Consider the following 26,548-nt stretch of genomic DNA (forward strand, 5'->3'; position numbering starts at 1 on the left):
AGGGCAGATCCAACAATACCAGGCTGCTCAGGGTCTTGTTAAGTTTTGAATGTGTCCAAGAATGATGAGCCCAAGCATCCCTTGAGAACGTGTGCCAGTATTTGACCAGTCTGGTGGTGAAAAATTTCTTCCATTTATGTGGAAGAAATTTCCCACATTCCTACTTGTGTCTGTTGACTCTCATACTGTCACTGCACATTTCTGAGAGAAGTCTTACTTCAGCTTCTCTATAACTTCTCTTTATTCCTTAGAGTCTCAGCCAGTAATAAAATGACTCTGTAGTGTTGTTCTCTCAAGGCTGAACAGACCCAGTTCTCTTCACTCTTATCCTCTTAGGTTTCGCAGCTGCCCCTCAACCATCTTGGTAGCCCTCCACTGAACATACTCAAGGATGTCAGTGTCTATTCTGTACTGGGGAGCCCCAAACTGGGCACAGCACCCCAAATGCAGTCTCACTCACTGCAACCCATCGAGCCCTGCTTCCAGCCATGCTTCCACCTGTCTTAGTCTGCTTACCCACTCCACACGTTACCAGTTTGCTGATACAGGTATTTATTAACGGTGATGCTAAAGGCCTAGCCAAAGTTCAGGCAACAAAATCTGTTGTTCTCCCTCTGTCCTCACAGCCCGTCATTTCATCACAGGAGGCAATCAGGTTATCAGGTGCGATTTGCCATTGGTAAATCGATGCTAGCTTTTCCCAGACACAGTCCTGTCCTTCACAGGTTTGGAAGTGGCTTCCCAGAGGGTTTGCTCTATAATCTTTTAGGAGACTGTGGTTAGGCCGACCAACCTCTAGACAGAAATAAAAATACCGTTGTCAGGAACAGTACTTGGAGGAAATGACTAATGACTGTTTGTCCATATTTTTGAGTACAAAACAGTATTTGTATACAAATAAACCTAACTACCGCCTTTTGCGTGGGGGAAATGTGATCTTATTAGGTCAGATGCAGTGCTAGGGGCTCGCTGGTTGTAGGTATCTTGCAGTGAAGTGCACTCAGCATTTTATCCCATAGCTCTGGAGAACTTACTGAAATGCACTGCAGCTCCTTCCTGGTTATCATGTTCCCAGGGGCACAGGGAATGGTGTATGTTGAAGCCTCTTCATGGCATGTGGCTTGTCAGTTTGTACACCAAGTGACAAGGATGGCTGGAAATACCCTAACATCTGCCTGGCAGTGCAGGTTTAGCAGCAAGCACAGTGTCCTCTCCTGTCCCTCCTGAGTTCTAGACTGCTTCTGCAACTGGGAGGCGGACTGAATCTAAGCAAAATGCTTAGGATTTGGAAAGTATGCTTTTTCAGGTGTAGTTGAGTCACGGTGTGTTAATTATTAGGTTTCATCATGCATATTGGTTTATGTCAGTGCAGCAAATGCACGTTTGCAAATGAACAGTAATACTCATGACTTGAGCAGGTGTCTATTTTCAAGTTTGCTATTTCTGTTTCTTTTATAAGATCAGTACTATGTTAACACATCTTCTAAAGTACTCTGGAAATCTAGAAATGAGAAGTGTCAAACAAGTGCCAATAGTTGTTTTTTGATTTTATTATTATTATTATTATTTACCATTGTAGGGTGTGTATTTGGTTTTAAGATAACTGAAACTGCAATTCCTGTAAAAAGTGAAATCTTTTCCTCGTATCTCTATTTGCAACAAGTGTGTTTAAGCCTACTAGTTTGTTGTGCTTCTTTTTATCCTCCTGTTTAATGTAAAAATGTGCTGTATTTGTCTTGACATTGCTAACTTCTTGCTAATGTTTTCAGAACGTGTGCAAGGAACTCCAGTGTTTCTGTTCTCATTTACTTTACGTGCCATTTTTTGCATTGTTTTCCGTGAGCTGAGGATTTATGAATCAGAATCCTATCTATTTTAAGATGGTGCTGAAGCAATTAAATCATATAGTTTGTGGTGGGTTGCTTTGGAAAGAGGATTTTTCTGTTTGTCCCCGTTTCCATTTTCTTGTCTGTTACAGGTGTTGGGTTGTGGTAGTCCCAGCTTTCTGACTGAAGTAGCTTGAATGAGCTTTCTAAAATTTGGCAACCTCTGTCAGAGGCTGCAGAGAGGCATTGTCTAAGGGTACATTTCATAGCCACTTTTGCTGCCGCACATACTTGAGGTGACATTGTCACGCCTTCAGGGCTGAATGCCATACCCTGAGCTTTTAGGTAGCACAGGTGTTGTTCTGTGCTTTCTTGTTTGGTTGTTTGGTTTGGTTTTGTTTTAAACGAGTGCCACTACTTTGCAATTCCTTGCACTTGTGAATGCCAGAGAACTTGAAAGCTGTGGGAAAATATGCTTCCTCCTGCTACAGGACTATCCAGTACTGCATTTTTGCGTATCTGATGTGGAAAATTGTCTCACTTGATGTGAATAGGATGAAATTCATTGAGGGTTTTCTAAACCAGATGCTTAAAGGTAGACTGCTCTCTAAAGAGCATCTCTGAGGCTTTATGATAGCACATCCATGTATGCAATAACTTTCTTTAATTTTGTTGAGCTACTTCTGTATGACAAAATTAACAGTAGGGGAAAAAAAAAGAAAAAAAAAAAAAAGGTGTATTAGGTCATTTAGTTGATCTTCTGCCAGAGAAGCAGTGTTCACTGCTGTACTGTTGTTCTGACCTTCATCCAGGTTAGTTTTAAATGAATAGCAGACCACGTTTAAATGAATAGCAGACCAGATCAGAGTCCAGATATTTTAAAGCTATTTGAATTGTTATCCCCTGTTTTTTGTTAGGAATTAGATGTCTGTACTTTTATAAAAATCTGGGATGAAGGAAATTACTCTCATATACGAACTTTGTATTCTGATACATTGCCGTTTATTTAACCTAGTCCATCTACTCAAGGAGAAATGCAAAAGTGGGAAAAAAGCCAAAGCTATCATGATTTTAATTATTTGAACCTCGAGACCTTTCAGTGTACTTTAAAAGCTTTTGCTACACTATGACCACGTGAGATACCTATGTAAGGAAATCAGGGCTGTCTCCTTACTGCACAAACGAACAGAAGGGAAAATAATCTTCAAGAAGTTGCAGTCTGACTGTCTGTACGTGAGATGTGCGTGGCCATAACCTTTATTCTGGTCCTTTCTTCAGCAAAAGATCTAGCACGTCTGGGTTCTCTGCCTGCAGCTTGTGGTGTGGTTGTTGCTCACGGGACAGGCTGTATTTCCCTTTGGTTAGCTTTGTAATTGTCATTATCACCCTCCCTGTCATCTCTGTGTGTTTGCTTTTGGGACTTGGACTATGACAGGACTCACATGTGGTAGGGACGTTCTGCAAGGTCGAAAGGGTGCAGCTGGGAAGATAAAGGTCAAAGGAAATTATCAAATATGTGAATTTAGTTAGGGCAATTTCATTGTTGGCTGATTGTGAAGGAGAGAAGGTCATTGGTATTGCTCAACTCTTGCCTTAGTTGGGGTTGTATCAGTCAGTCTGATTGAAAAGCATTTGCAGGACAGGGAATTAAACTGTGTGGGGCAGGAACAGAAATAGAAAGAATATTTTAAAAGCAGAAAGAGCAGCAAAGGTCAGCTTGACTCTGAACCTAAATTTGGCAGCTGGGTACAGAGCTCAGTCTGTCAGACATCTGAAGAACTCATTTGTTTGTGGAGTTACCTGAGCTTTTGATTGACAGTGTTACCTGATGCGTTCCTTTGCCATCCTGTGTTCAATTTCAATGCACAGCATACTATTTTTGCACTTTTCAACACAGATACAATGTTCTGTGGCTTCATAATAAGAGGCTAATGGAAGCTTGGGAAAAAAGGAAAAAAGAAAAAAGTCTGTTTAACAGGGGGAAAAAAGGCATTATATAATAATACTTCTAACTCATCTTCAGTTGAAAATTTCCAAAGTCTGAAATGTATCTGGTGGATCATAGATGGTAAAGATTTTTATCAATGTTTATATGTTTCTTTTAAAGGTCAAGAAATGTCATAAGAAAAGACTGAAAGCACTTCATGTAAATCATTCCTGGAGCATATCCAAGTAGCTTTTATCTCCTGGCTTCGATTTTTCTTATTTTAAGAGCTGCGAGCAGCGAAGCCACTTTTTCTCCACTTAAGGACAACAGGAATGTGGGGAGAGGGAGAAGCCAGGGGAATGAAAAGGGACTCAGTGGAACACATCAGTTCAATTTTACGTGGAAGGTGTATGCCTGCGTGCTGAAAGGTTTCTGATCATCTTGGCTGGAGGCTACAAGATGGCACCAGCCAGTTGACTAGCTTGAGGGCATTATCAGAGATGACCAAACCATGTTTTGGTGCCTCCAAATGTCATCATAATGAACAGTAGTTGGAAAAGTTCATACTTGGAGTAAAACCTGTGAGGCTGACACATTCCTATATGAGTTAGAAAAGAAGGAAAAGACAGAGAGGGCAGCAACAGACTACTTTCTGAAGTGAAGCTGGGGGAGGGGGAGTCTCCACTTTTTTCTCTGACCCAAATCTAGTAAAAAATATTGTTTGTCTTTATTCTTTTTCCTTACAAACCGGTGTCCTTTTATTTATTTTTAACATCAGATCCTTACGAGTAGTAAAATCAGACAGCTGAGAAGGAAGCTTCCATGTGCAGATACTCATAGTGCTGAGTGCCTTCATCAGGGACCTGATGGTGTGGGGATGGCCAGATTGTCCGCACCAGTTAACGTGCTGGCCTCTGGTCAGAGATTTGCTCATGTCCCCCCCAGTCTGGACATGGGCCAGGCTGCTCTCTCAAATCTTAATCCACTCAACATTTAAGCTCTGTGCTTCTCTGGCTCAGTGTGCTGCAGAGTGTCCCTACCCGTGACCTCTTTCCCTGGGTGCTAGATTTGCCTTTTTCATCCTTTGGCTCGTGAAGTCTGAGCAATTCAAACTCGTGCTTTCCCTTGCCTCCAGCTGTGGAGGATACCTAGGCTACATTTTAGGGCACATGCTAATCATAAGTAAAAAGAAGCAGATTTTCCATAAGCCTTTGAGTATCTTGGTTAGTAGCAGAAGTACATATATAGGTTTAGGCAAAAATAATAAATCCCTTGTACTTTTTTTGAACAGAATCATACAATTTTGTTGGAATGGTTCCTCACCTGGATGGCCTTGCTGCTGTACAACTGTGTTCATGCATTTATTTATTTCCTTGTCTTTATTTTCTCCCAGGCATATTGCCTGTTTCCCAAGTGTCTGGTCAGCATCCAGACAGCGGAGGCAACACCTGGCTGGGGAGTTCTGCCATGATATCCATGTCCTTTCAGGAATACTCTGAGAGAAGATCAATAGAAAAAAAACTCATTATTTGTCTCAAAAACTAAACTGAGAGTAAATTACACAGGTCTTCAATTTCTCTTTTCACAGCAGAAAGTCTGAGTCAAGAAAGCTGTATTTGTGGCTGTAGTAGGCAGATTACCTTGGAGCCGTATCTTTGAGATTTTGGAGCTTTCTTCTGAAGAAAAAATAATCACTTAGCTTGCAACCAAATCAGAGCATTCAGCAGCACCTGGGGAATATCAAGTGTAGAATGTGAACTACAGATGGGCTTCTAGACTATGGTTTTGGTCACTAGATTTAGTACACTGGAGAAGAACAAGGCAGAGAAGGAAGGATATGGGCATATGGAAGCTAGTGGTTAAGGTTATTGGGTGTTGTAATATATGAATGAATATCAGTGATTGTTAGAAAAAGATGCTTTAGAAAAGCGCAGGCCCCAGAATACTCCTCTCATCAAGAAAGCAGAAGAGAAGCAGATCAGGTTTCTTCCTCCACCCCTATCCCTATACCAATATTTCTAATTGTCTGTGCTGGTACTTCTGATGATAAGGAGTAATGGTGAGTTTAGAAGACAGCTTCAGTGCCCGCCTTTGAAGAGCAGGTTTGTTGTTTTAATTTCAGCTAATAAAGAAAAGAAAAGCTTCACTAACTGGGATACGATCACTGTGTTCAGAGAAAGTGATGTAATTCTTCTATTTACTAATATGTACTGTTTTCTACTCTCTAGCTAAAAATAAAAAAATAAATGAGAGATTTCTTGTATTTACAAGCCCTAGAAGAATATTGTAGCAGTCAGCTGCTGGCTTCCCTTACCATTTTGCAGTGATGTGTTATACAAATTATAACTTTGTAATTGTGATTCCTGCTTTGAGTGCTCTGAAAAATTGTAACATAATTAAATAATAATTATTTTTTTTTAATATGTATTTGCAGCTGAGAGTTACAAGGAAACCCAGATGGTAAAAATAAAAGAAGAACCGATGGAAGTTGACATTCACGATTCACAGGCTTCAGTGTCACCCAGCCAACCCAGCCAAAATGTTGGCTACAGCACTTTATTAGGGCGAGACATTAGTGAACACATACAGAAGGCACCAGAAGGTCGTGTGCTCCCAGAAAGAAATCTATTCAGCCAAGATATATCAGTGAAGATGGCATCTGAGCTGCTCTTCCAGTTATCAGGTAAAAGCAGTGGAAATAGCTGATGGTATTTAAAGAACAAAAAGAGATTGTGTATAACCATCAAAGTGTTATGAATGTGTGAGATTACTAAAAACTGGAACATGATAGGAATTAGAGCCCTTCTACCCTCACATTTGAAATGCAGAAGTCTTGCCAAATGTTCCCCATAGTTAACATATGCTTTAGAGCACTGTGACAGTCAGGTCAGGTTCATAATATTTGAACTGAATTGGAAAAGCCAAAGTTCAACTCCTGTATTTTTGAAAGCTAATTAAATAATTAGTGACAACTGGTTGATCGAGGCTTGGGAGTATAGGAAAGCCTATAGATGGTAGTTCTCAGCATAAATGGGCAGTGGCTGCAGCACAGTGTTCCTGGGAATGTTCTGTCCACTTCACAATGAAGGTGAACCTCAGCTACTACATAAATGCAATGATTGTAGCACTGTTTAATGAATGTTTGTAGTGCACACTGCATGTGGAGCACTAGCACTGATATATGAAGCTAAGAAAAATTGGTGTGAGTTTTTTAAAAAAAGTGCCTGTTCTCTAATCATGTTGTAATCGCTTGTCCTAAGTTACTCTGGATAACGCTGTTATCAGAAAGCATTAAAATAGTTCTACTGGATAAAACTTGATAAGGAAAGCATGATATATGTTAATCACAAAATAATAATGTTTGTTCCTTTGCAGAAAAGGTGAGCAAAGAGCACAATCACAATAAAGATAACACCATCAGAACTACAGCTAGGTACGTACAGTGCATTGTTATCCATAAAGCTGTAGTGCAAATGGCATTGCATAATTTTGCCTGGGGTATGCAGATGTGTCTCTCTCTTGCAAATGTGACCTGATACTACAAGTGTAAGATATTTTCATGCAGCAGTGTAACATATATCTGAAAAATTGTACCTGTAGGTCCAATTTCTTAGTGTCTGTGGTACAAAAAAAGGCCTTTAGGTGAAAATGACTGTTCTCCTCTGATCAAGTTTTCACAGTTGGCTTTAAGATTTATTTATTTTTCTACAAAACTGAAACTTTAAAAAAAAAAATGCATACTACATGCAGTGCTTGAGGGAAGAACAGGCTGGCAACTGGATTTTAAGACATGGACCAATGTAAGAAGAGGTGTTGTGATTCAGTCTTCTGTCAAGCCTGAATTTCTTGAACAAAATTTCAGTTTGGTATTTCTACCCTCTCAACGCCTTCTACAGATGAATTTTTAAAAGTCAAACTCTAAGAGACAATGCTAATGAAGCATTTGTTCAAGATTACAGTCACGTTAACACAATAAGTGAAATTATGCAATAATTAAAAATATGATTCAATTATAGCATGTGCTGTTGAAGAAATACATACTTTACAGTATTTTGGCTGGGAACAAACCTATGGGCTGTTTAAATACATTAGCAGCAAAGTGAGGTATCCCTAGGGGAAAATTCAAACTTATTACATAATAAGCGCAGCTAAAATTGGTAAAAACTTAGTAGCCTGTGGTGAGGAGTGGGCAGGAATTGGCTTCCAAATCTGAAACTTAAATCTCTGATACCTTCTTCAGCTCTCACCTGGGGCAAGAATACATTAATTTCCTACCTGAAAGCTTTCTAGTCAGTGCAGATGGGTTGGAGAAAACATGCTGGAGAGTCCCTTCAAAGATAGGATAAAACCTTCTGTGCCTCTGCAGCCCCTTCTGCAGAAGTTCTCAGGGTGTACAGTGCCTCCTAACTAAAACAACTTTGTCTAGACAGAATTTGAAAAGCATTTTGCTTACAGAAGAAAAGATCTCTGAAATACGTTGATCTTAAATTTCTAGACCCATCTCATTCTTTCATGGTAACTGTAATAAATTTGTTTTTAATAAACTGAACAACTCAGTAAATGCCCATTAGGGACTTTTTGATGTTACGAGTTGAAAGAGAATTAAATTGAGCTTTTAACTTTTGGTTATTGTGAATGCTTTCCATATTTGCTAGTTTGGGAATTTATGGGTTATGGAGACTGCACAGCCTTCCCATTACTTGTTAAAAAAAACATAAGCCTGAGAGATACATACAAAGATGAATGCAGATATTGTCCAACTTCTCATTAACCATCCAGTGTGTGTTGCAGAGAGGGAGTGATAAATAGTTGGTAGAAAATAGATTTCAATGTCTCATGATACCAGAAGGACTGGTGTGAGAATCCAGAGCTACTTTTGGATCTATCAAAGATAGTTCAAACTGGAAAGGTTAAGGACAGTTCATAACCTCCCCTTCTGGCTGCCACCTTGTTAGAGGGTAACGCAGTTGGCTGTGGTCAAACTCACACTGAATTTTACTGGGAAGTCCTGATAATGGTTGCTACCCATCAGGGTATGAAAAGCTGCGTGCCTGATTCAATTCTTCTGGGTGCTTTTCTTGTCTTACCTATCTATCAACAGAAGAAGACGTGAATGAGAGGAGCTTCTTAAGGGGAACTGAGTAAGTCTACTAAATCCTTCAAGTTCAAACAAATTGGCTCAAAAGACCTTCCCAAAAAAAAAAGAATCAAAACACCCCAAACCAAACAAACAGCTGGAAGTCTTTACTCATAAGGCTATGATACCGTCTCAAAAATAGAATGTGATGGAGCAGGCAGTGGAGGATAGAGGCATGAAGGCTACATTAAGAAAACGTGTAGTGTTGCAGTTTGGCTCACCACCCTACATCTGGAGTCATGACAGGAAGGCATTGGAATCACAATCGTTGTGTGAATTTTGCTGACAGCTGCAGAAAGTCAAGGCGAGGTCATTGTTGTCCACCTGTGAGTAATTGGGGAGTGGAAAGATAAAGCTGTGTCATTGCTAAGAATCTTAAATCAGCAAAGCCCAGCAAGATGCGGGTACACAAACGCTTTTTGCTGTCTTACTCCATGTTGACATTTCTGTCGCTTATCTGTTGCTGTTCCTTCTGTGAGTATTCTTGGACTTGGTGAGCATATACTTCCATATGACTTTGCTCAAACAGCTGAAACTGGCAAGGATTCCTCACAGCTCAATGGCTGAGTGAGGTGGTAGAGCCTGCCATCTGTGATATGAAGACAGAAAGTGGAGAAGCAAATGATCTGGAAGTGAATACACCAGCATGAGATGCCAAGATAAGTTTCTTTCATCTAGAGATCTGTGTAGACAGAAAACTGGAGAAGTGCAGCCAGAAAAAAAAATATCTTAAAGCCTAACCTTCATCACAAGGGACTTTGCACTGTGATTGAGAACAATATATGTAGTTTCTTACTGTGAAGCAGGAGCTCTGCCTCCTTATTTTGCATTGGGGATTGGAAGGCATATCCACTGAAATAAAAACAATGATAGGGCTGACACTGAAGAGGCTCATCTGCCGTTCTAGAGAAAGGCAAAAGAGGCAAGGATGATTCTCTAATTCCCTGAAGGCTGATGGTGGAGAGGGGAGATCCTTAAGAGACCAACACAATGCAGTCTTCAGCAGCAACCTGCACATGATATGTGTCATAGCCTGAAATAGATGAGATCTGCATCATTTTGCTCAGAACCAGCAGTGAGCAGCGTGCCAGTGATTGAATTTAAGACACAAGCAGGCAGGCCAACATGGAAACCTGAGTGGATTACAAGATTTTGAAGATTTACAAGAGTAATAAAACTTTTTTATTGGTGTTTTTCTTTCAAATTATTATTAACCCAGTGAAAGGAATGTTGCAATAAATGATGCCATATTTTTATATAGCGTCAGTCTGGTTTATATTATTTCACCCCAGAGTGGGAGTGTGAGTCTTGGAAAAGTTAACTTTTGCACGTGTGGGCTGAGCTGTTCATTTTATCCTGCTTAATCAGCTATCCGCATACCCTGAACTCTTCAAGGTTTGGAGCAGTTTTGTGCCTTACCTCCAGCACAACCTGTCCGACTCTGCTTATGGTTATGTTCAAACTTCTGTAGAAATACCAAAATATCCCATTAACCGTCACATATTGAACAGCACAAAATAATAGCTTAAAAAAAAACCCAAACTTTGAGAAATGAAATAACATGATCGTTGAAGCTGTTACTTGATCACATTAACTAATTATCAACAAGTTTCCCAAAGGTTGAAGAGATCTGAATGAGAACAGAAGTGTGACTCAGTGGAGAACACGATGTTAACTCCCTGCAGAAAGACCATATGTTGGAAAAGCTCTGCAAGTGCCACTGTATAGATTGATGCCTTGTATATCTGGACTGGTTTGGGTTAATATGGGTGGTCCTGCTGCCACATACTCTCTGGGTCTGGACTACCTGCTGTGCAATGCTCCTCAAGAACTCGTAGTACATTCCTTATCCTGAAAAGGTTACTGGATTTTATTGCTCAACAAGAATAAAATGCAGAAATGAGCAGGCTTCCTGTCTTCCACCTCTAAAACACCTCTAATGCAGCAGCCTGTTAAGAAATCTCAATACGGTAAAGATCAGATTTAAATGTAAATCCCATTTTGCTTAGAAGTTCATATTCTGTATGCAGATGGAATACACTACATTAGAAAACAGCTTTCCAAGAGGGATTATCTTTTTCCATTTTTAATTTATAATGTAATGCTTACTAATGTCTGTCTGTACTGTGGACAAGGGATCCTTGTTTCCGTTATGATCTTTAATTGAGCAGGAAAAAAAATACTTTCACAGAAATGCCCATTCACTATTGAAATTAACGTTTTACTGTGTGTTAATTAAAACCAAAGCATGTTATACTTTTCAGAATCAAGTGGCTGGTGATTTATGCGCTATTTGGGAAGTCACCATTCAGTTTGCTTGTGTGAATTGTTCCCTGCTTTAAAAACCAAGCTGGTGGAGTTAATTTCATGCATGGGACGTTGTGTCAAAAGAGAACTGTTCAGCATAATTTTAACCTAAAATTTGAAAAGTTTTGTTTTGAGCATAATTAATATATTCATCAGACTATTAAATACTCTAAAATATGTAATATAGTATTTTCCACTTTTCCTGATTGCCCTTTCCATATATGACAGTAGAATACAAATTTTTGAAACTTTAATTTTCATGATCTACGCTGTGATGTGATACAGCAAATGTGAGATGTTGAAATACTGTAATTAAAAGCATTTTAGGAGGACTTCAGTTTTCACTCTGAGATGCAGTTTTCCCAAAGCATGCTCCTTCTCCACACCTTACCTTACAGTTTGCATAACTTTCAGCATGAATTCTGTAAATTAAACGGGGCTTTTAATATGACGTTAAGGTCAAAAATCATGCTTGCTTTTTTTTTGTTGTTGTTGTTAACTGCTGTTTTATTTACAAAAAGACATTTTATTTTCCCTATAGCCCTTTCTTTTCCGAAGACACATTTAGACAATCACCGTTCACTTCCAACTCAAAAGATCTCCTGCCTAATGAAACAGCTCTTCATGGAAGAACATCTGCACCAGGTCAGATACCTTTTTTTCTTTCATTAGTTCTAGTCAATATAGTTTTTTTATTGTTAGTATTTTCTTACTGTAAACAACAACACCTGACCAGTGCTCCTAAAATGTAGTTTCCTTTGTCAAAAGGTAACTGTCTTTCCATCACAGTAAGTGCTTATTGGGAAAAAAAATGATTTATTTATATTACTACTCTTTAAACTACTATTGTGAATTGTATAAGGAAACAAAGACTCTATAACAGATTAAACAGCAGTATTAACAGTTTTTTTTTTTTTTTTTGGTGTGTGTATTCCATGTTTAAATGAACTTATGTCTGATTACTGCCTGCCATTCTCCTGTTACTGGCCATTTCCATCTCTCACAGTACAGATGAAATGTTTTCAGTATATGCATGAGTGGCTGAGCTTGGCAATACAATTCTCCTGCCTTTAACAGTAATTTAGAAACGTTTTTGGAAAGATACGGAGTTCTTATAACTTACTAAAAGGCCTCAGTATCTGTGGGTGCGTTCCCACTGACCTTCTGAACCAGCTGACAGGCATTTTATGTCCAAATGTAGCTTGGGCTGTATTCTGCATTAAGAGAGAGAATATAGACATATATCAATACCATTCAAGGTGGCACTAAATACATGCAAAACCTTGATATATGCCTTTACTGTCCTGTTGCAAAATATCTCGTTTGCTAGTTCACTGGTATCTGTTCTTAAATTAATAGCTCTTGAGTTCTAAAGGTCAGTAATTACACAGCCAGTAGTAGTGGGGGTTATTCACCTTTTCTTAGCGATCAATAAAGTTTTGGGCATGTTACTGCTAATTTTCAGCTATAGACTGTCATTTAATTTACAACTTAACAGACCCTTCATTTTTTTTAATGCTTGAATAGTCATTTGACAGCTTGTGAAGTGGCAGATGAGGTTAAGAGCTAGATGTTGTCTAAGGGTAAATATTCATGGCAGAAAAAGAAGAAAAATTGTAGCATAAGGACAAGGGTCTTCAGGCTATTCTCAACCACACTTTCCCAAGGAAGGTAGCGGTTTTTGTAACCTAGGACTAGGTGAACCAGATCAGTTTTGTGGTACTTGTAAGTATTAAAGTATAAACCAGGTTATCGCTTCAATTCTGGCTTTTGACCTTGGCATAATATAGAATATTCATATACCCAGATGAAAGACAAGAACTCTTGGACTCCTTAGGCAGTGCTCAATACCTCAGAGGACATGGCCTCTAGCAGTAATGCTCTTACATCATACCAAGATGAATGTCTAAGAATTTTAATTCTCAATAAGACTTAATTTTAAGTGAGGCCACTGAAACTGTGGATGGGTTTTGGTAACATGTTTAAAAGACGTAAATTACCTAGTTGGTTAGGACATCCTGGCGTGTTAAAATGGCTATTGAGGAACGAGTTTTTATACGTTCACGCTGCCCCATATTCTACTTCATGGAATATAAGTTTTATCTGGATAGGTCTGTGCATTATAACAAATATCACTCTGTGATTATAAGACTCCAATATGTAATAGTAGTATACTGAAAATCAAAAAATGTCAGTTTGTGTTTCATTTTTCTTTTTGCAACAACACTGTCATTCATTTTCTGAGCTTCATAATAAATTCTTGGCCCTGAACAGCAACTTTACAGTAACATCAGGAATGTGATTTAAATTTTTAATCAATTACAAGTGTAATATTCATGTAGAAGAACAGCAGAATATCCACAGGTAGATTTTCTACGAGTTTCAGCCTTCCAAGAAGAAATAATCTAGATGGTGCTATGGATAGCTCAGAAAAAGCTTCATCCCTGCAGAGAGTAGCAGGAAGGAACAGTAACAAACCATTGTAAGGGCCAGCTGGGTGTAACAGAAAATGCTGTGTAAATGTGTATGTGGTGTCCCATGGTTAAATTGTACATATGCTTTCGGTTGATGGTTGTTTGGGATTATTTCCTCTCTGAAACGGGATAGTAAGAACTAGAAAAGAACAGCACACAAAATGACAAGAAATTTGCAGTCTAGTGTCATCTTCAACTCATCAATTAAAATACAAGCAGATTAGCTTCTAACAGCCAGCAGCATTCAGTAAGCACTACCCACATCCAAAAATGCCACTCCGTGTCACTGTCACCATGGCTAACGGAGGCTAATGAACAAGTGTGGGATCTGAGCTGCTACTCTGCGCTGCTGCTCTGTGACCTGGCACGGCTCAGGCAGGCAGAGTGGCGTGAGGAAGTGTTTGCCATAGGTCGGTCTGGGTGGCTTTGGTGAAACTCCATCTCCATGCTTCTTTCCAAGAGAGTACCAGCACAAACTGATGTATCCCCAGACTCCTGCCAACTCTCTGTGTGCAGACTTCTTGGCACCCTAGCTGAAGAGGAATTGGGAAAGTGACATGAACATGGGACGGTCAGATATCTCATGTGTCAGGTTCAGTTCTTTTCTAAAATAGGTAACAACATTATGTAATCTTATCATTTATTTATCAATAATCCATCTTAAACCTGTCATCCTTACTTATTTGTATGAGGACACTGTTTCAGAAGTTCACCTGTTCTAAGAGTTGGACCACTCTCAGCCAGAATTTATTCACAGCAACGTCCACTTTTTTTTTTTTCTTTTATCATGGTATCCTTCAGCTTTGATAATTCTTCTCTTTTGTGATCTCATCTGGTGTGCTATTTTATATCCCCTTATTCCAGCTTTCGTTTTTGGAAAAGTAAGCCAGCCAACATCTTTTAGTCTGTTTGGTATGATAGGGTTTCCATTCCTTGACCAGGATCATAGCCTTTTTCTGTCTCTGTTTAGGGCAATTAATTTCTGCAAATAGGTGTAGTAAGAACTACGTATGCTATTCTATGTAAAGTTCTACCAATTACTTTTTCAGTGGCGTGAAATCTTTATGTATATTGGAAATGCCTCTACTGATTAATCATAGTCTTTAACTACAACACACTGATGACTTGCAATTCATTTGGTAATCAAATAGTGACATGTTTTTCTTTTCCTTTACAATTTCAGCTGATGATTCCACAGCATGCAACAGCAATTCTTGTTGTTACTTCATAGGCATATGACCTTGTAATTTGCATTGTTTCACTTGTTATTGTAGCTATCAAGATCATAGCTATTTCTTTAATACTCAGAAATTTCTGCATATTTATGCTTTGTTAATGCAATGCTTAAAAACTCGAAGAGGATTTTTAAGTTGGTCCACAGTTCAGCCTTTTAGACTTTGTATAGTAGCAGCACTGCAGCCTAGTGCCATCCTCCTTAGTGCAAACCACTTCTCTTCATAGCCAGTTTATAAGGGAATTGCAAGATCAGGAATTTAAGAGGAAGAGCACTCTCTGTAGGGCAATCTGTAAGATCCCTACGGAGTATGAAGTAATTAGGAAAGACCTATTAAAAGATGTGTGAAATACACTGATTGGGGCACTTACAGGAAGGAAAAAAAAGAAGAAGAAAAAAAAAAAAGGATGGCATAGAAATATATTTAACCTGAAATACAGGTGAAAGGAATTGTGATCAGTAGCAGTATCATAGGCAGGAGAAATAATTAGCATGTAGCAGCTTTTAAGTCTGGTAACCAAAGAAAAGAAAAAATCTCTGCAGCTGTCAGAAGGGGATTCAATAGTCTGGCAGAAGTAATGGTAACTCCCTGATAATCTGTGGTGAATTGTTAATATTTTGAGGAGGGAAGAAAGTAGTTTCCTCTAGTACATAGTTCAAAAGTATTAGATGGATTTGGGGAACTACTTCCCTTCCTTTCTGAAGTGTTTTGTACCTTAATAAGCATATGAAATTAATTGCAGTTAATTTTCTGGATTATTCTACTGTCTAACTAAATTCACTTTTGTTCAAAAATTGAAATTAAGATAGTATTGATGACCACTTCAAACAGTTTGTGGAAAAAAAATACGGTAGTATCAAAGTCATATCCAATACAAAGGCATATTCAAAGCAATTCAACAGTTTGAGCTTTTTCCTTTAAGAACAGCAAAGTGACCTTTTTTGGCCTAGCAAAAGGTAAGGGGAAGAAATGAAAATTTTCATTTCAAACAGTTGCTTTAAAAGGGCATTTTTATCTCCTGTTTTATAAGACCAGTTTCTTTTGACAGAACGGCTTAGTTGTATGTCAGACTATGTAGTTCAGCCCAGATCCCTTGATAAATTAAAGACTCGATCTTATGCTGGTGTTCCTGACCCTCAGCCAATCTTTAATGTGTTTTAATAGTTTTCCACTATCTCATTGACTCATTCTGTAAATCAAACCTGCCTCCATGAAATGCAGATGAGTGATATTCACTATTTCTTTTCCAGTCAGTTCATTAATATCGTCAAAGACTCTAACCATGGGCTTGAGAAGGATTTTTTCTCCATGCATATCTGTATGTAGTATAAGAATATTTTATTATTTTCTCTCCATTTCACCAAGAACTTTGTATCATCTTTCACTTACATTGCCAGTGCCAAATAATATTGAAATAACTTCACCTACAAATAATTTTATTAATTTATTTTTTTAATTTCATCTTTTTGTGAAAATTTACTTCCAAAACCGTAATTCTGATTGTGGTAATTGAATTTCACGTGGATGAAGTGGACTTCTGGAACTGGAAGATGTAGGTTTTTGTGACTTGCAGCCCATGAATAGTTCTGGCTCCCCAAGCTAAATTTACCACTGGTATTTATTTCAATGAAGTATAGCAAATAAAGCTGCTGTTCCCAAGTTCCTTTTTGAAAATGCATCAGTCTCTTCTGTCACTGGGTCTCCATGTTCTGCAGTGACCTGTAAGATGACAGCCCATGCTTACTTTTCAGGAATGCCCATAAGCCAATATTGAATCAGTAGCATGATACTTAAAAAAAATTGGAAACATTGTGCAAAAAAAAAAAATTGCCAGTTGTATTTTTACTGCTGATGCAATTGGTGGCATTATCCTATATTTTTATTTGTTGAATTAAATTATGTGACAAAGATTCCTGTACGTTTACAAGCACTAGAGGACTATTCAGCAGATGCACATGTTTTTTCTGTAACCCTTCATTCTTGCACCCTCCTTCTTTTCTGTTCTCTAAGGCAGTAATTCCGCAGTAACTTTAATAAGCTAAAACAGGCAAATCTGCCTGCTCCCTGGGCATGTTTTTGCACGTTCTCCAGTGCAGTGGTACTGATGTTTGTGTGGCCGGATTGCAAGATGGATCGGGAAACTAGCCGACTACTCTCTTTTTTTCTAATAGTTTGTTGGGGTGTGAGCAGGGTGAAGGTAAGGCCATGTCTTCTAGCCATGTGAACCTGCAGCATTTATGTGAGATTGACGTGGTTGTGACTGCAGTTACTCTGTTTCCTATCTTCTGTGCCTGTAGTTGACAATAACTCCTGGACATACAGAGTTTAACTTGGACATGATAAGTAATTAAGCTGTTCATTGCTGCCCAGGTGCCGTATGCTTTAGGATGAAGTAGTTTACATGTTTCTTTCTTCCTAATCCCTTTTTAAAGACACTTTAAGGTTAGCGTTGTAATCTTGATGTTGTTATTTTGCATATGTGGCTTAAAGCATCTAGAAAGTAGGTAGCAAGAGCTCTTTTGGTCCAAGCTACAAACACGCTCACTGATACACAGCATTTCTGGCAGTATTTGCACTGTGATTGTGGCCCCGTGCTCTGCAGTGAACTGAGCTTCTGCAACTACCTATTGCAACGAGTTCTGAATTTTGGGTCATCTCTGGGTTAGTTAAGAATGTCAGCATTTTGATAAATTGAATATGAAGTGAGAGTGAATCTGGCTATAGCTTCCATTTCTCCACAAGTTGCCAGTGACTCTTTTCCAGCTTGGCCTCTTTTAGCCTGCTGCCAGACTTTCTATTTTTAACTTACCTTATGTTGTTCCTGAGACCACTGTAACTGCACTGTAGAGATGGAAGGAGACCTCGAGGTTTTTATTTCTGTGGCACTTCTGTCACCCTGGAAAATGTGCTAGGCCATAGGGGACTGTGAAACTCACAGACCCTAAGGATTCTGCTGAAGTGCTCAACAATGAAATGTTGGCATTTAAATTGCCATTGTATAGCTTCCCAGCCATGTACCCATGGAGTTAATTAGAACAATTCACACCTTCTTACAGTTGTTGTTTGCTTATATCTGCCAAAAAGCCTCTAACTTCACATTATGGGTAATTCCCTGCTTGCTTTATGAAGGCTTGCTTCGCAGTCCTAAATGCCAAAATGTTTAAAGGAAAGCTAGGATTTAAGAGTACAAATACAAGCATTTGATTTTCTGGTACATTCACAACAGCAGAACCTGTGGACTGTTATTTCTGAGAGAATCACAGAATGGTTGAGGTAAGGAGACTGCTGAACCAGAGCGGTCTAGTTCAGCCTGGCTGCTCAGAACCCTGTCCGGGCAGGTTTGGAGTATCTCCAGGGATGGAGACTCCACAAGCTGTCTTGGCAACCTGTGCCAGTGTTTTATCACCCTCACAGTATTTTTTTTTTTTTTCTTAAAAAAAAAAAATGTTTTCTAATGTTTAAATGGAATTCCCTGCATTTCAATTTGTACCTCTGCCTCTTCTCCACTGGGCCCCACTGAGAAGGGCCTGGCTTTGTCTTCGCTCTTCCCCCCGTCAGGTACATGTACACGTTGAAAAGCTCCCACCTGCCAGGTTGATCCCTCCAGGCTGAGCAGTCCCAGCTGTCTCAGGCTGTCCTTGTATGACAGATGCTCCTATCCCTTAGTCATGTTTGCTGGACTTCAGACTTTTTTTTGAAGTCTGAAAGAACATTTCAAGCTCTTAGCAGCGTTTTCTGGCCCTGTGATGGATTAGCAATTTTTATTGCCAATCCAGTAGCAGAGGGAGTCCACTTGCACATGAATTGACTTACCTAATGCACTTTTTCCTCTTTTATCCCATTTTTTATGGTTATGATCATTTCATTTGCTTTCAGTTTTGCTCTGAGTTATGAGCTTTACCCACCCAGGACATTTGATAAGCCCTTCAGTTTCTTGATGATGACGGTGCCTGATACCTGTTGGCTTCCTGATAGGGTAGAAAAATGTAGTGGTAGTAGATTCACTATGCGGGGTTCACTCCACCAGGCATTTGTTCCTGTTGTTCATTTCCATCTCAGCATTGTTGTGAGACGTGCTTGTTGGAAGCGGTGCTGGAGGTAATGCTACGCTGCTGTCACACTGCCTGCAGAACACAGTGTTAGCTACTCACTAACCCTCCCAAAATCTGGTTCATTCGGTCTTCAAAAGCAACTATTTAATTTTATTTCTCTTCTGATACCTGTCTGGGGTGAAATTCAATCAGATACTCTCTTTCTGTGTATGTATATGAATCCATGCAGATACCTGAAGAGTAATGGAGAGAGCCCTCTGACAAATCCAACCAATGTGACAGCCTCATAAACGGTAGGAAAATACTCATGACAGAGCGGCAAATTGATTTGAGTAGCTCATTTAAGTTCCTGATTCCCAACGTGCATTTTACTTTGATTCTTCACACGGAAAGTACATCTCCTGGGTACACGCTACCTGGTGTACGCTGTCTTTGCACACGTTAAGAGGCTAAGGGTTGTCAGCCATCGTGGTTGCTCTCTGAAGCCTGATAGCAAGAGACAGATAACTGGCAAGTTGCAGACAGTGATTCTAGGAAAGTGAGATAGTTGAACTGCTGAAGAAGTGGGCTGTGCTTGGCGTAGTTCCACAAGGAGAGACTTGTGAAAGATTTTCAGAATTTGTTCAACATAATTCAGTGCTGAGCTGTGTGACAGTGGTTCTGACTCTTGCTTGTTTTTATCTGTAGCATCTTGTCTTCAGGTTCCCATGATCATCTGCCTGGGCGCAGCCTTCTTTTTCTGTGTGCCCAGCTGCCTTGACAACCAGCCTGCACTGCAGCCATTGAGCAGGGGGTTCTGAATTTCTGCTTCCTTTCATGGAATCTCTTTACCAAGCAAACCTACAGCGTTACGTTTCCTTCTCAGTTTTTTTCTGGGTCTGCTGCCAAGCATGTTTGCAGCTAGTGCATGTGTGTTGCAGGTCTGTGGTGCGGTGATAGTGCCCATCTCCTGAGCAGCCATCACACTCTTCAAAACTAACAAGGCCCCTTGCAAAAGAGAAAGCATTCTTAGGCAGCAGAGACCATTTCAAGTCATCAAACCTCCTCTTGCTCAAAAACATATGGTGCGTTCTTTGGCTAAAATAGGACAACTGAAGTGTGTATCATGTGTACATGTTTAAATTTTTCTTAACAATCATGATTTATTGGCCATTCCCACAGCAACTGAGGGGACTGTGATCAGATCCTTCTGAGGAACACACGAAACTCCTGGTGAATTGACCGCTCCCTCTCTAAGTACAGCATATGCTAAATAGCTGGGCTTTGCAAGAGCTGCTGTGGGCATACAGGGCTGCTACTTTTCCTTGTGAAGGCACTGCACTCATTATTTTGCCTATTATTTACAGGACCTTCAAGATGAAAAGTGTTAATTATAATAGACAAACAGCAATACATTCAGGTCTGTGTCTAATGGCCATCTTTAAAGGCATTTCTATCTGAAAAGTTATGACTTTTTAATGGGTAATTTTTTATTATGGGCTGCCTTTATACATGGTCATTTTTTTCTGTCTTACACTGCAGTCTTCTCATACAGACAAAAATATTTATTTTCATTTCTTTTCCCTTTGTTTTTCATGGCAAATGACATAAGAAAGTAATTTCACTCAGAACAAATACCTTCTGGTTTCTTTGGGGATAAACCCATGTTAGACTCCATTCGCTAAATCCAGCAGACCAGAAGCTGTTCATATCACCAACATCAAATCCAAGGCAAAATGGGCAAAGGTAACAGCTTCATTCCACATGGAAAATAAAACTTAGCATTTGGGCTTTCTTTTTACCCTTTTGAGTAGGGCAGGTTTTGGTACCTCTTAACATCTTAGCATGTGGCTTTTCAGTTGCTTGACAGCAAGTGATTTTTTAAAAAGTAAACTAATTGTGGAATTTATTATTTTTTATTAAAATAATAAATATGGAGGGAAACCGAGAGCAGGTGAAACTTTAATCAAGTGGGTGAGGGTAGCTGTCAAACCCCAGGAACCAAGCGGGATTCTGCAAGGGTCTGTGCTTGTTCTCGTATTATTCGGGCCTTTAATTAATGTTGTAGGTGACAGAAGGGAAAGTGTGCTTATTAAATGTCCTGGTGACACCGTGCTAGGAGGTGCCTTCAGAGGAGAGAAGTAGAGTTCAATCTTGTCTTGAGGAAGTGAAGAAATAGTCTGGAAAACAGTGGTTATGTCAGTGAGGACGAAATTCCATGCTTGGGTGAATGGTGAGCACCACAAAAAGGAGGATTTTTTTTAGTGTTAGAAAAGCTCCTGTCAGGACTGGTAGGTATGCTTCGTGTGTGGCAGGTGCGCCTTTGGGCGAGGAAGAAGTGGCTTCCTGAGGTCCCCTCCAGCTCCAATTCTGTTATAGAAATTCAGTAGCAAAGCTGTAATGGTGATTAAATAACCTTCTGAAAGAGACTTGATAGATGAGGCTTTTGGCTTATAAACGCTCAGCATGCTGGGTTTTAGGCTCTGCATGTTACTCAAACCCATATGGAGTCTCATGTCCTCTTTTGTCTGTCTTAATAGCAGAATATTTTGTAAAACAGACCAAATGGGAAACTTTTCCAGATGCAAGCCCAACATGAAATAGAAAGAGAGGTTTTAAAATGACTTTTCTCGCTCTGCAAGAGGAATAGGAACACATCATTCCGTGGCGTTTCTTTTCAGAGTTACCTTGGGACTCTCCAGTCCTCACCTATCTCATTTTGTACAAGGTTGTCTTCTATGATACTTGTCTGCCTAGGAGGAAATTAAATGCAAAATTCATCAGGCTATTGGAACAGATTAAAAAAAATAAGACCATTGTTGAAAAAAATATCAAAGCAAGAGAAGAGGCTTTTTTCTTCTACAGCTCTGTTTCAATCAGGGTGCAAATTTCCCTGCTGGTCCATGGATGTTCTAGTCCAGCCCTGTTGGGGCCATGGTCAATGCCGATTGCCCCGGTGCCCTGCGGATGCAGCCTGCAGTGCAGGAGGAAGGAGGGACACGTGTTTATGGAAGAGGGAGGAGGTGAATCTCCTCTTAAAGAAGAGTGAGTTAAGGGCTTCAAGGAAATAGCAGATTCATTGCTTATCGCTCGTGAAATTTGCAAGAAAAGCACATGGATTGTTTTCTTTTACAGCCGCAACCAGGTACTGTGCTGGGTGGCACCCCAGGCAGCTCCTGAAAATGCAGCAAGGTGCCTTTTGCTGGATGTTTGCAGTTACTTTCATTGAGTTTTGAATCTTAATTTATTCAGGTCAGGAAGAGGTACTCAGTCTGTGCTTGGGTTTTGGTTTTGTTTTTTTTTTTGTTTTGTTTTTTTTTTTGCATCCCCCCCACTGATATTTCTGGTCGCCAGCTTACAATTCCCCTACTAAACAACTCCTTACTCCTCTAGAAAGGATGCAGGGAGCCGAAAAGAAAAATGTAATCAAAAGGCCAATTTGTCTTTATTTGTATCTGAATCCTGGATGGAGTACAAGTGTTAGACTCTGCAAAGTGCCCTAAATGTGTTATTACTTCCTCTCTGTGGAAGAAAAGCCCCCACTTCAGGTGGACTTGCAAGTAGAAATTGGCAGAGTGACAAAAATAAATGTATACACATAGGATAACAGTCCTAAATACGCATGGCAGTCACTGAATCATGTCTAAAAGTGTTTCTTAGAAAGTGTGTCTTAAACAGAATTGTAGGGAAGAAACACAAAGGGTAGAAACCTATTGGCAATACAGAAATTAATCAACTGTGTTTAAAAAATAATAGGCAATAGGAGCAAATTATACTTTCGTAAGTTCATTTGTATTCACTATTGTAGCACCCAAAATAACTGTTACAAATGGTGTAAATGGAGGAGCTAAAAGTGAGGGCCACCTGCTTGAGAGTGAATTGGAGGGGGGGCTTATGCAAATTCATTGTGGTGCATCTTGCAGCTATCATGGAGAGAGTTTCAGGGGGATGTTGTAGTATTCTATTAAAATAAAGCATAGGACAACAGGGAGCACATTATAAATTTTTTCTCTGACAATAGATACAAAATTTAACTTATTTATAATAGCTATTATTTCTAAACAAGAAAAAGTTATGTTGATGGAGCTTTTTGCTACTCAGGGGACTAATAGCTCTATTGGCTGACAATGAGCAGACAAGCTTTCAAAAACACAATTTGGGGGAATTTGCTGCAAATTTCTTTCCCTTTCTTGCAATGTCTCAACTCTGTCTAAGAAATAAACCAGTTTCCATGTGGACCATATTGCATTATCTCACTTACAGTTATGAAACCAAGCTGACTTTCTTCACTGTGGTAACTGAATGATAAAGGAACTGCTGGAGCCTGTGCAGTGAGCGAGATGGACTCTTCCATGACCACTACTTTTCTGGTCAGAAATTACAGCTCAAGGCCTTATTTTGCAAAGCAATGTATTTCAAGAAATGCCTGGGAAATTATTGCAGCTTTAGGATTTATTAAAAATCTGCAACTCCAGCCACCTTTCACAGAATTTACAAACAGACTGATTTAAGTTTTGAACTGGGAAGGAAATTTCTGTTTTCTTGGTTGTTTCTAAAGTTTTGAGTTTAAAGCATACAGTAAAAGCAAATCTGAAACCTTGATAATGCAGCTGAAGATTATCCCAAACCTCAGTGCTTGGTCAGAAGTTCTCTGTTTCATAAGTGAAGCTGTAAGAGGAGTTGATTTTGAAACAAGGGTGGGAAGTGGACATGTGCTTTGAAGTCAGTGTACCCCTACCTTATCTTTGTCATAATATGGATTTTATTCTTTTTAATCTTTCGATTTTCCTTTTTTTTTTTTTTCGCCACAAAAAACAGCATCTTTATCAGTTCTCAGTGATCTTCTCAAGTGTTGTCACCTATCATTGTGCATTTGGAATAACTCAATGCATGATATTAATGTTTCTTTTTGTGGGTTATGCAAACTCTTTATTGAAATACTTCCAAGTTTTGTTGCTCGATGGCTTCAGAAAGAACAACTTAAGCACCACACTTCTAATACATAAAGTCGTTTGGATTCTATTTTCTCCCATATCAAGGATTTTAAATTACCATAACACTGACTATCTTTTGCCATATTCTATAGTAATGTTAATTAGTTCTGAAGAATTTAAGAAAAAATAAATAAATAAGAGCCTGTAACTTAGTTGGTAAAGTTGCTTTATTTAGCAATGAGGGGTCCTGTGCTTCCTCTGTGCGTTTTTTTTTTTGTGTGTCATTCAGACAGATTGGGTGCAGGTTTTCAAGATTTATGAAATAAAAAGTACAAGTCCCCTTGCAGGTGGAATTACAGTTTGTATATTTGGGTAGTAATTTTTATTATTATTATTATTATTATTTATTGCTGTTGTTATTAAAAACTCCCAAAATAACTTCTACTATCTGATGCAGGGTTACATAGGCCCTTCCTTTGTTCATGCTTCAAACTCGGTAGCTTGGGCACAGGGCCCTGCTGCCAGCACTACACGGCTCCCAGGCTGCGCAGGCTCACCTCTGGCCAGCCAGAACACAAGCAAGAGGACTTGGGTTTGTCTGAACAGATGCCCCTGAACTGGTATTGCAGCACTTACTGCCTTTAATAGCTACAAGAAGTCATTAAAAGAAAGCACACAAAGGTGTCAGGCAAAACAGCTTGGAATTTCAGCTGAACCTTGTTTTTATTTATATACGTTTTTCTTATTTAGTTTTATGGGGAGCACAGATTTTTGTTTTTATGCCAAAAAGCTGTTGCTTATCACTGGCTAATAGTGGATGAGTCTGCTCACAGTAAAAGATAAATCCCAAAATAAGACCAGACAGGTTGCTGTGACGCTGGCAGTGACAAATGAAGACTGCAGGACCACTAAGGATCACAGATCCCTTAGATAACTAGCAAGACATATCTTACTTAAGAACTTCAGTATCTGGAAGGATTCCACCATTTATTTTAACTGACTTACTAGAAATAAGAGTTCTGGTGCCACAAATAAAACCTTTGTGAAAGTAAGTTGGGAAGGGAGTAAGATATATAGTATCTGGAGCATTGCAATTTCATACACTCAATATATTTTTGAGCTTGCAAGCCCTTCTCAGGCTTTCAGCAAACAAGCTTCCAGCAAAGCCTTAATTACATATTGCACAAAAGAAGTTCTTGATTTTTAAATACTGTGTGCTTGCCAGAGGTGATAGATGAACACGTAGGTGGAAGGCTCCAAAGCAGTAAAATGCATCTTTGATGATGTGGACACTGCAGAGAGCAAAAAGACATAATAACATGGAAGAAAAGCAGAGGAAGAAGGAAAAAACAAACAAACAAACAAACAAACAAAAAAAAAACTGTGACCAAATACGTGTTTTTAAAGTAGCGTTTTTAGAGTGTAGTAGTTAGTAGTAGTGTTTTTAAAGTTTGTGTGATTGCCTGATCTGAATGCCTTGTTTCTGAATAAATCATTTCTTGAACTTCTACTTTTTTAGATGCAACAAAATAGAAATAACCTTACGAATGGGACAAGCTCTTGTGACGTTCCGATTCAGCTGCATACAGTGTATTTACTTCCTGGGTAACAGTGAGGTACTTGAAAGGTGGCGGACAGGCTAGCAGCAATCCATTTCAGGCTGGTAGGAACCAAAAGTTATCTGGTGACTGTTGAATTGCCTAAGTTTTCCACAGCCAAGCTGAGGTATCCTGTCATGGAACATCTGCACTACTATTTGTGTAGGTCCTCTAGCCATGAGGATCATAGAAACCTGGTTACTTTATCCAGCACTGTTTGCTGGTCAGTTTATTCATTTTCTGTTTTTGTGGAGTTTTTTAGATGCTTTCTCCCTTGGGAGCTTCCTTCTACATCTCATATACTTTTCATCGTTTCCTCCCTGAGGAGTATGAGGAGGGAGGTATTGCACATTTCGTTTTCCCTCTTTTTGCATCAGCTATTATCTACCTTTTCCCAGTTCGTTTCTTGTTGTGAGTTCGGCCATCTCTACCTCTTAGTGCTCAGCTGTCCCGTGTGACCGTTCTGCCACCAGTTCCTCTAGGCATCTAACTTGTTTTCTTCATCACGTTTTGCTTGCAAGGGGGATTGATCAAAATAGTCCAACCACCACTCTCTGCTTTCTCCCTTCACAGAATTTCTGCTCACTTCGTTTTAAAAATCACTTGATTTCTTCTTGACTGTCTACGTGGTATCAAACTGCCTGAATAACCCAAGGTGTAAATGTGATACACGCTCCCAGAAGAATGGAGATGATACATGTTGACCTTCCTTGCTAGGTCTCATCAGCACCTCTCTCTCACTTCTACCTTTTTAAGGAATGCTTATTGCAGAGGACGATCTATTTAATTTTTATCTATAGTATTCTCTGTGACTCTAAGGATCTGTCCTTGTGGAGTTTGTTGCTTCTGAGGTCTACGGAGTTGTGAAGATGAAACGGAGAAGCAGCTGTTTCAGTGAGTTTCAGTGAGTAGGTTGTCAGAGCAGACAGTAAACCAGCAGTGGTTATAAACATCAATTTATCTTCTTTGAAAAATGCTTCATCATATATATTTTGGTTGTTTTCTTATCTTTATATTTTTCAGTTAAATAGTGGTTTCATTCTTTCAGTTATTGGTCTAAAGTTACAAAGCTAAGCATT

General features: G+C 39.3%; 1 protein-coding gene across 7 annotated transcripts in view; it reads left to right on the plus strand.

The window, feature by feature from the left end:
- Nucleotides 1-26,548, plus strand: part of ZNF827 (zinc finger protein 827) — a 103,244-nt gene that overhangs the window by 58,773 nt on the left and 17,923 nt on the right. For all 7 annotated transcript variants that reach the window (XR_014317454.1, XR_014317455.1, XM_082759849.1 and 4 more), the window contains 3 exons: nt 6,188-6,436; nt 7,129-7,186; nt 11,739-11,842. Coding sequence is in view for 5 of the 7 variants with exons in the window: in XM_082759849.1 (XP_082615975.1) it covers nt 6,188-6,436; nt 7,129-7,186; nt 11,739-11,842 (411 nt within the window). In the remaining 2 variants the exon portion in view is untranslated. The remainder of the gene's footprint in view (nt 1-6,187; nt 6,437-7,128; nt 7,187-11,738; nt 11,843-26,548) is intronic.

Source organism: Aythya marila (assembly GCF_965140915.1).
Source record: "Aythya marila genome assembly, chromosome: 4".
Classification (NCBI taxonomy): Eukaryota; Metazoa; Chordata; class Aves; order Anseriformes; family Anatidae; genus Aythya; species Aythya marila.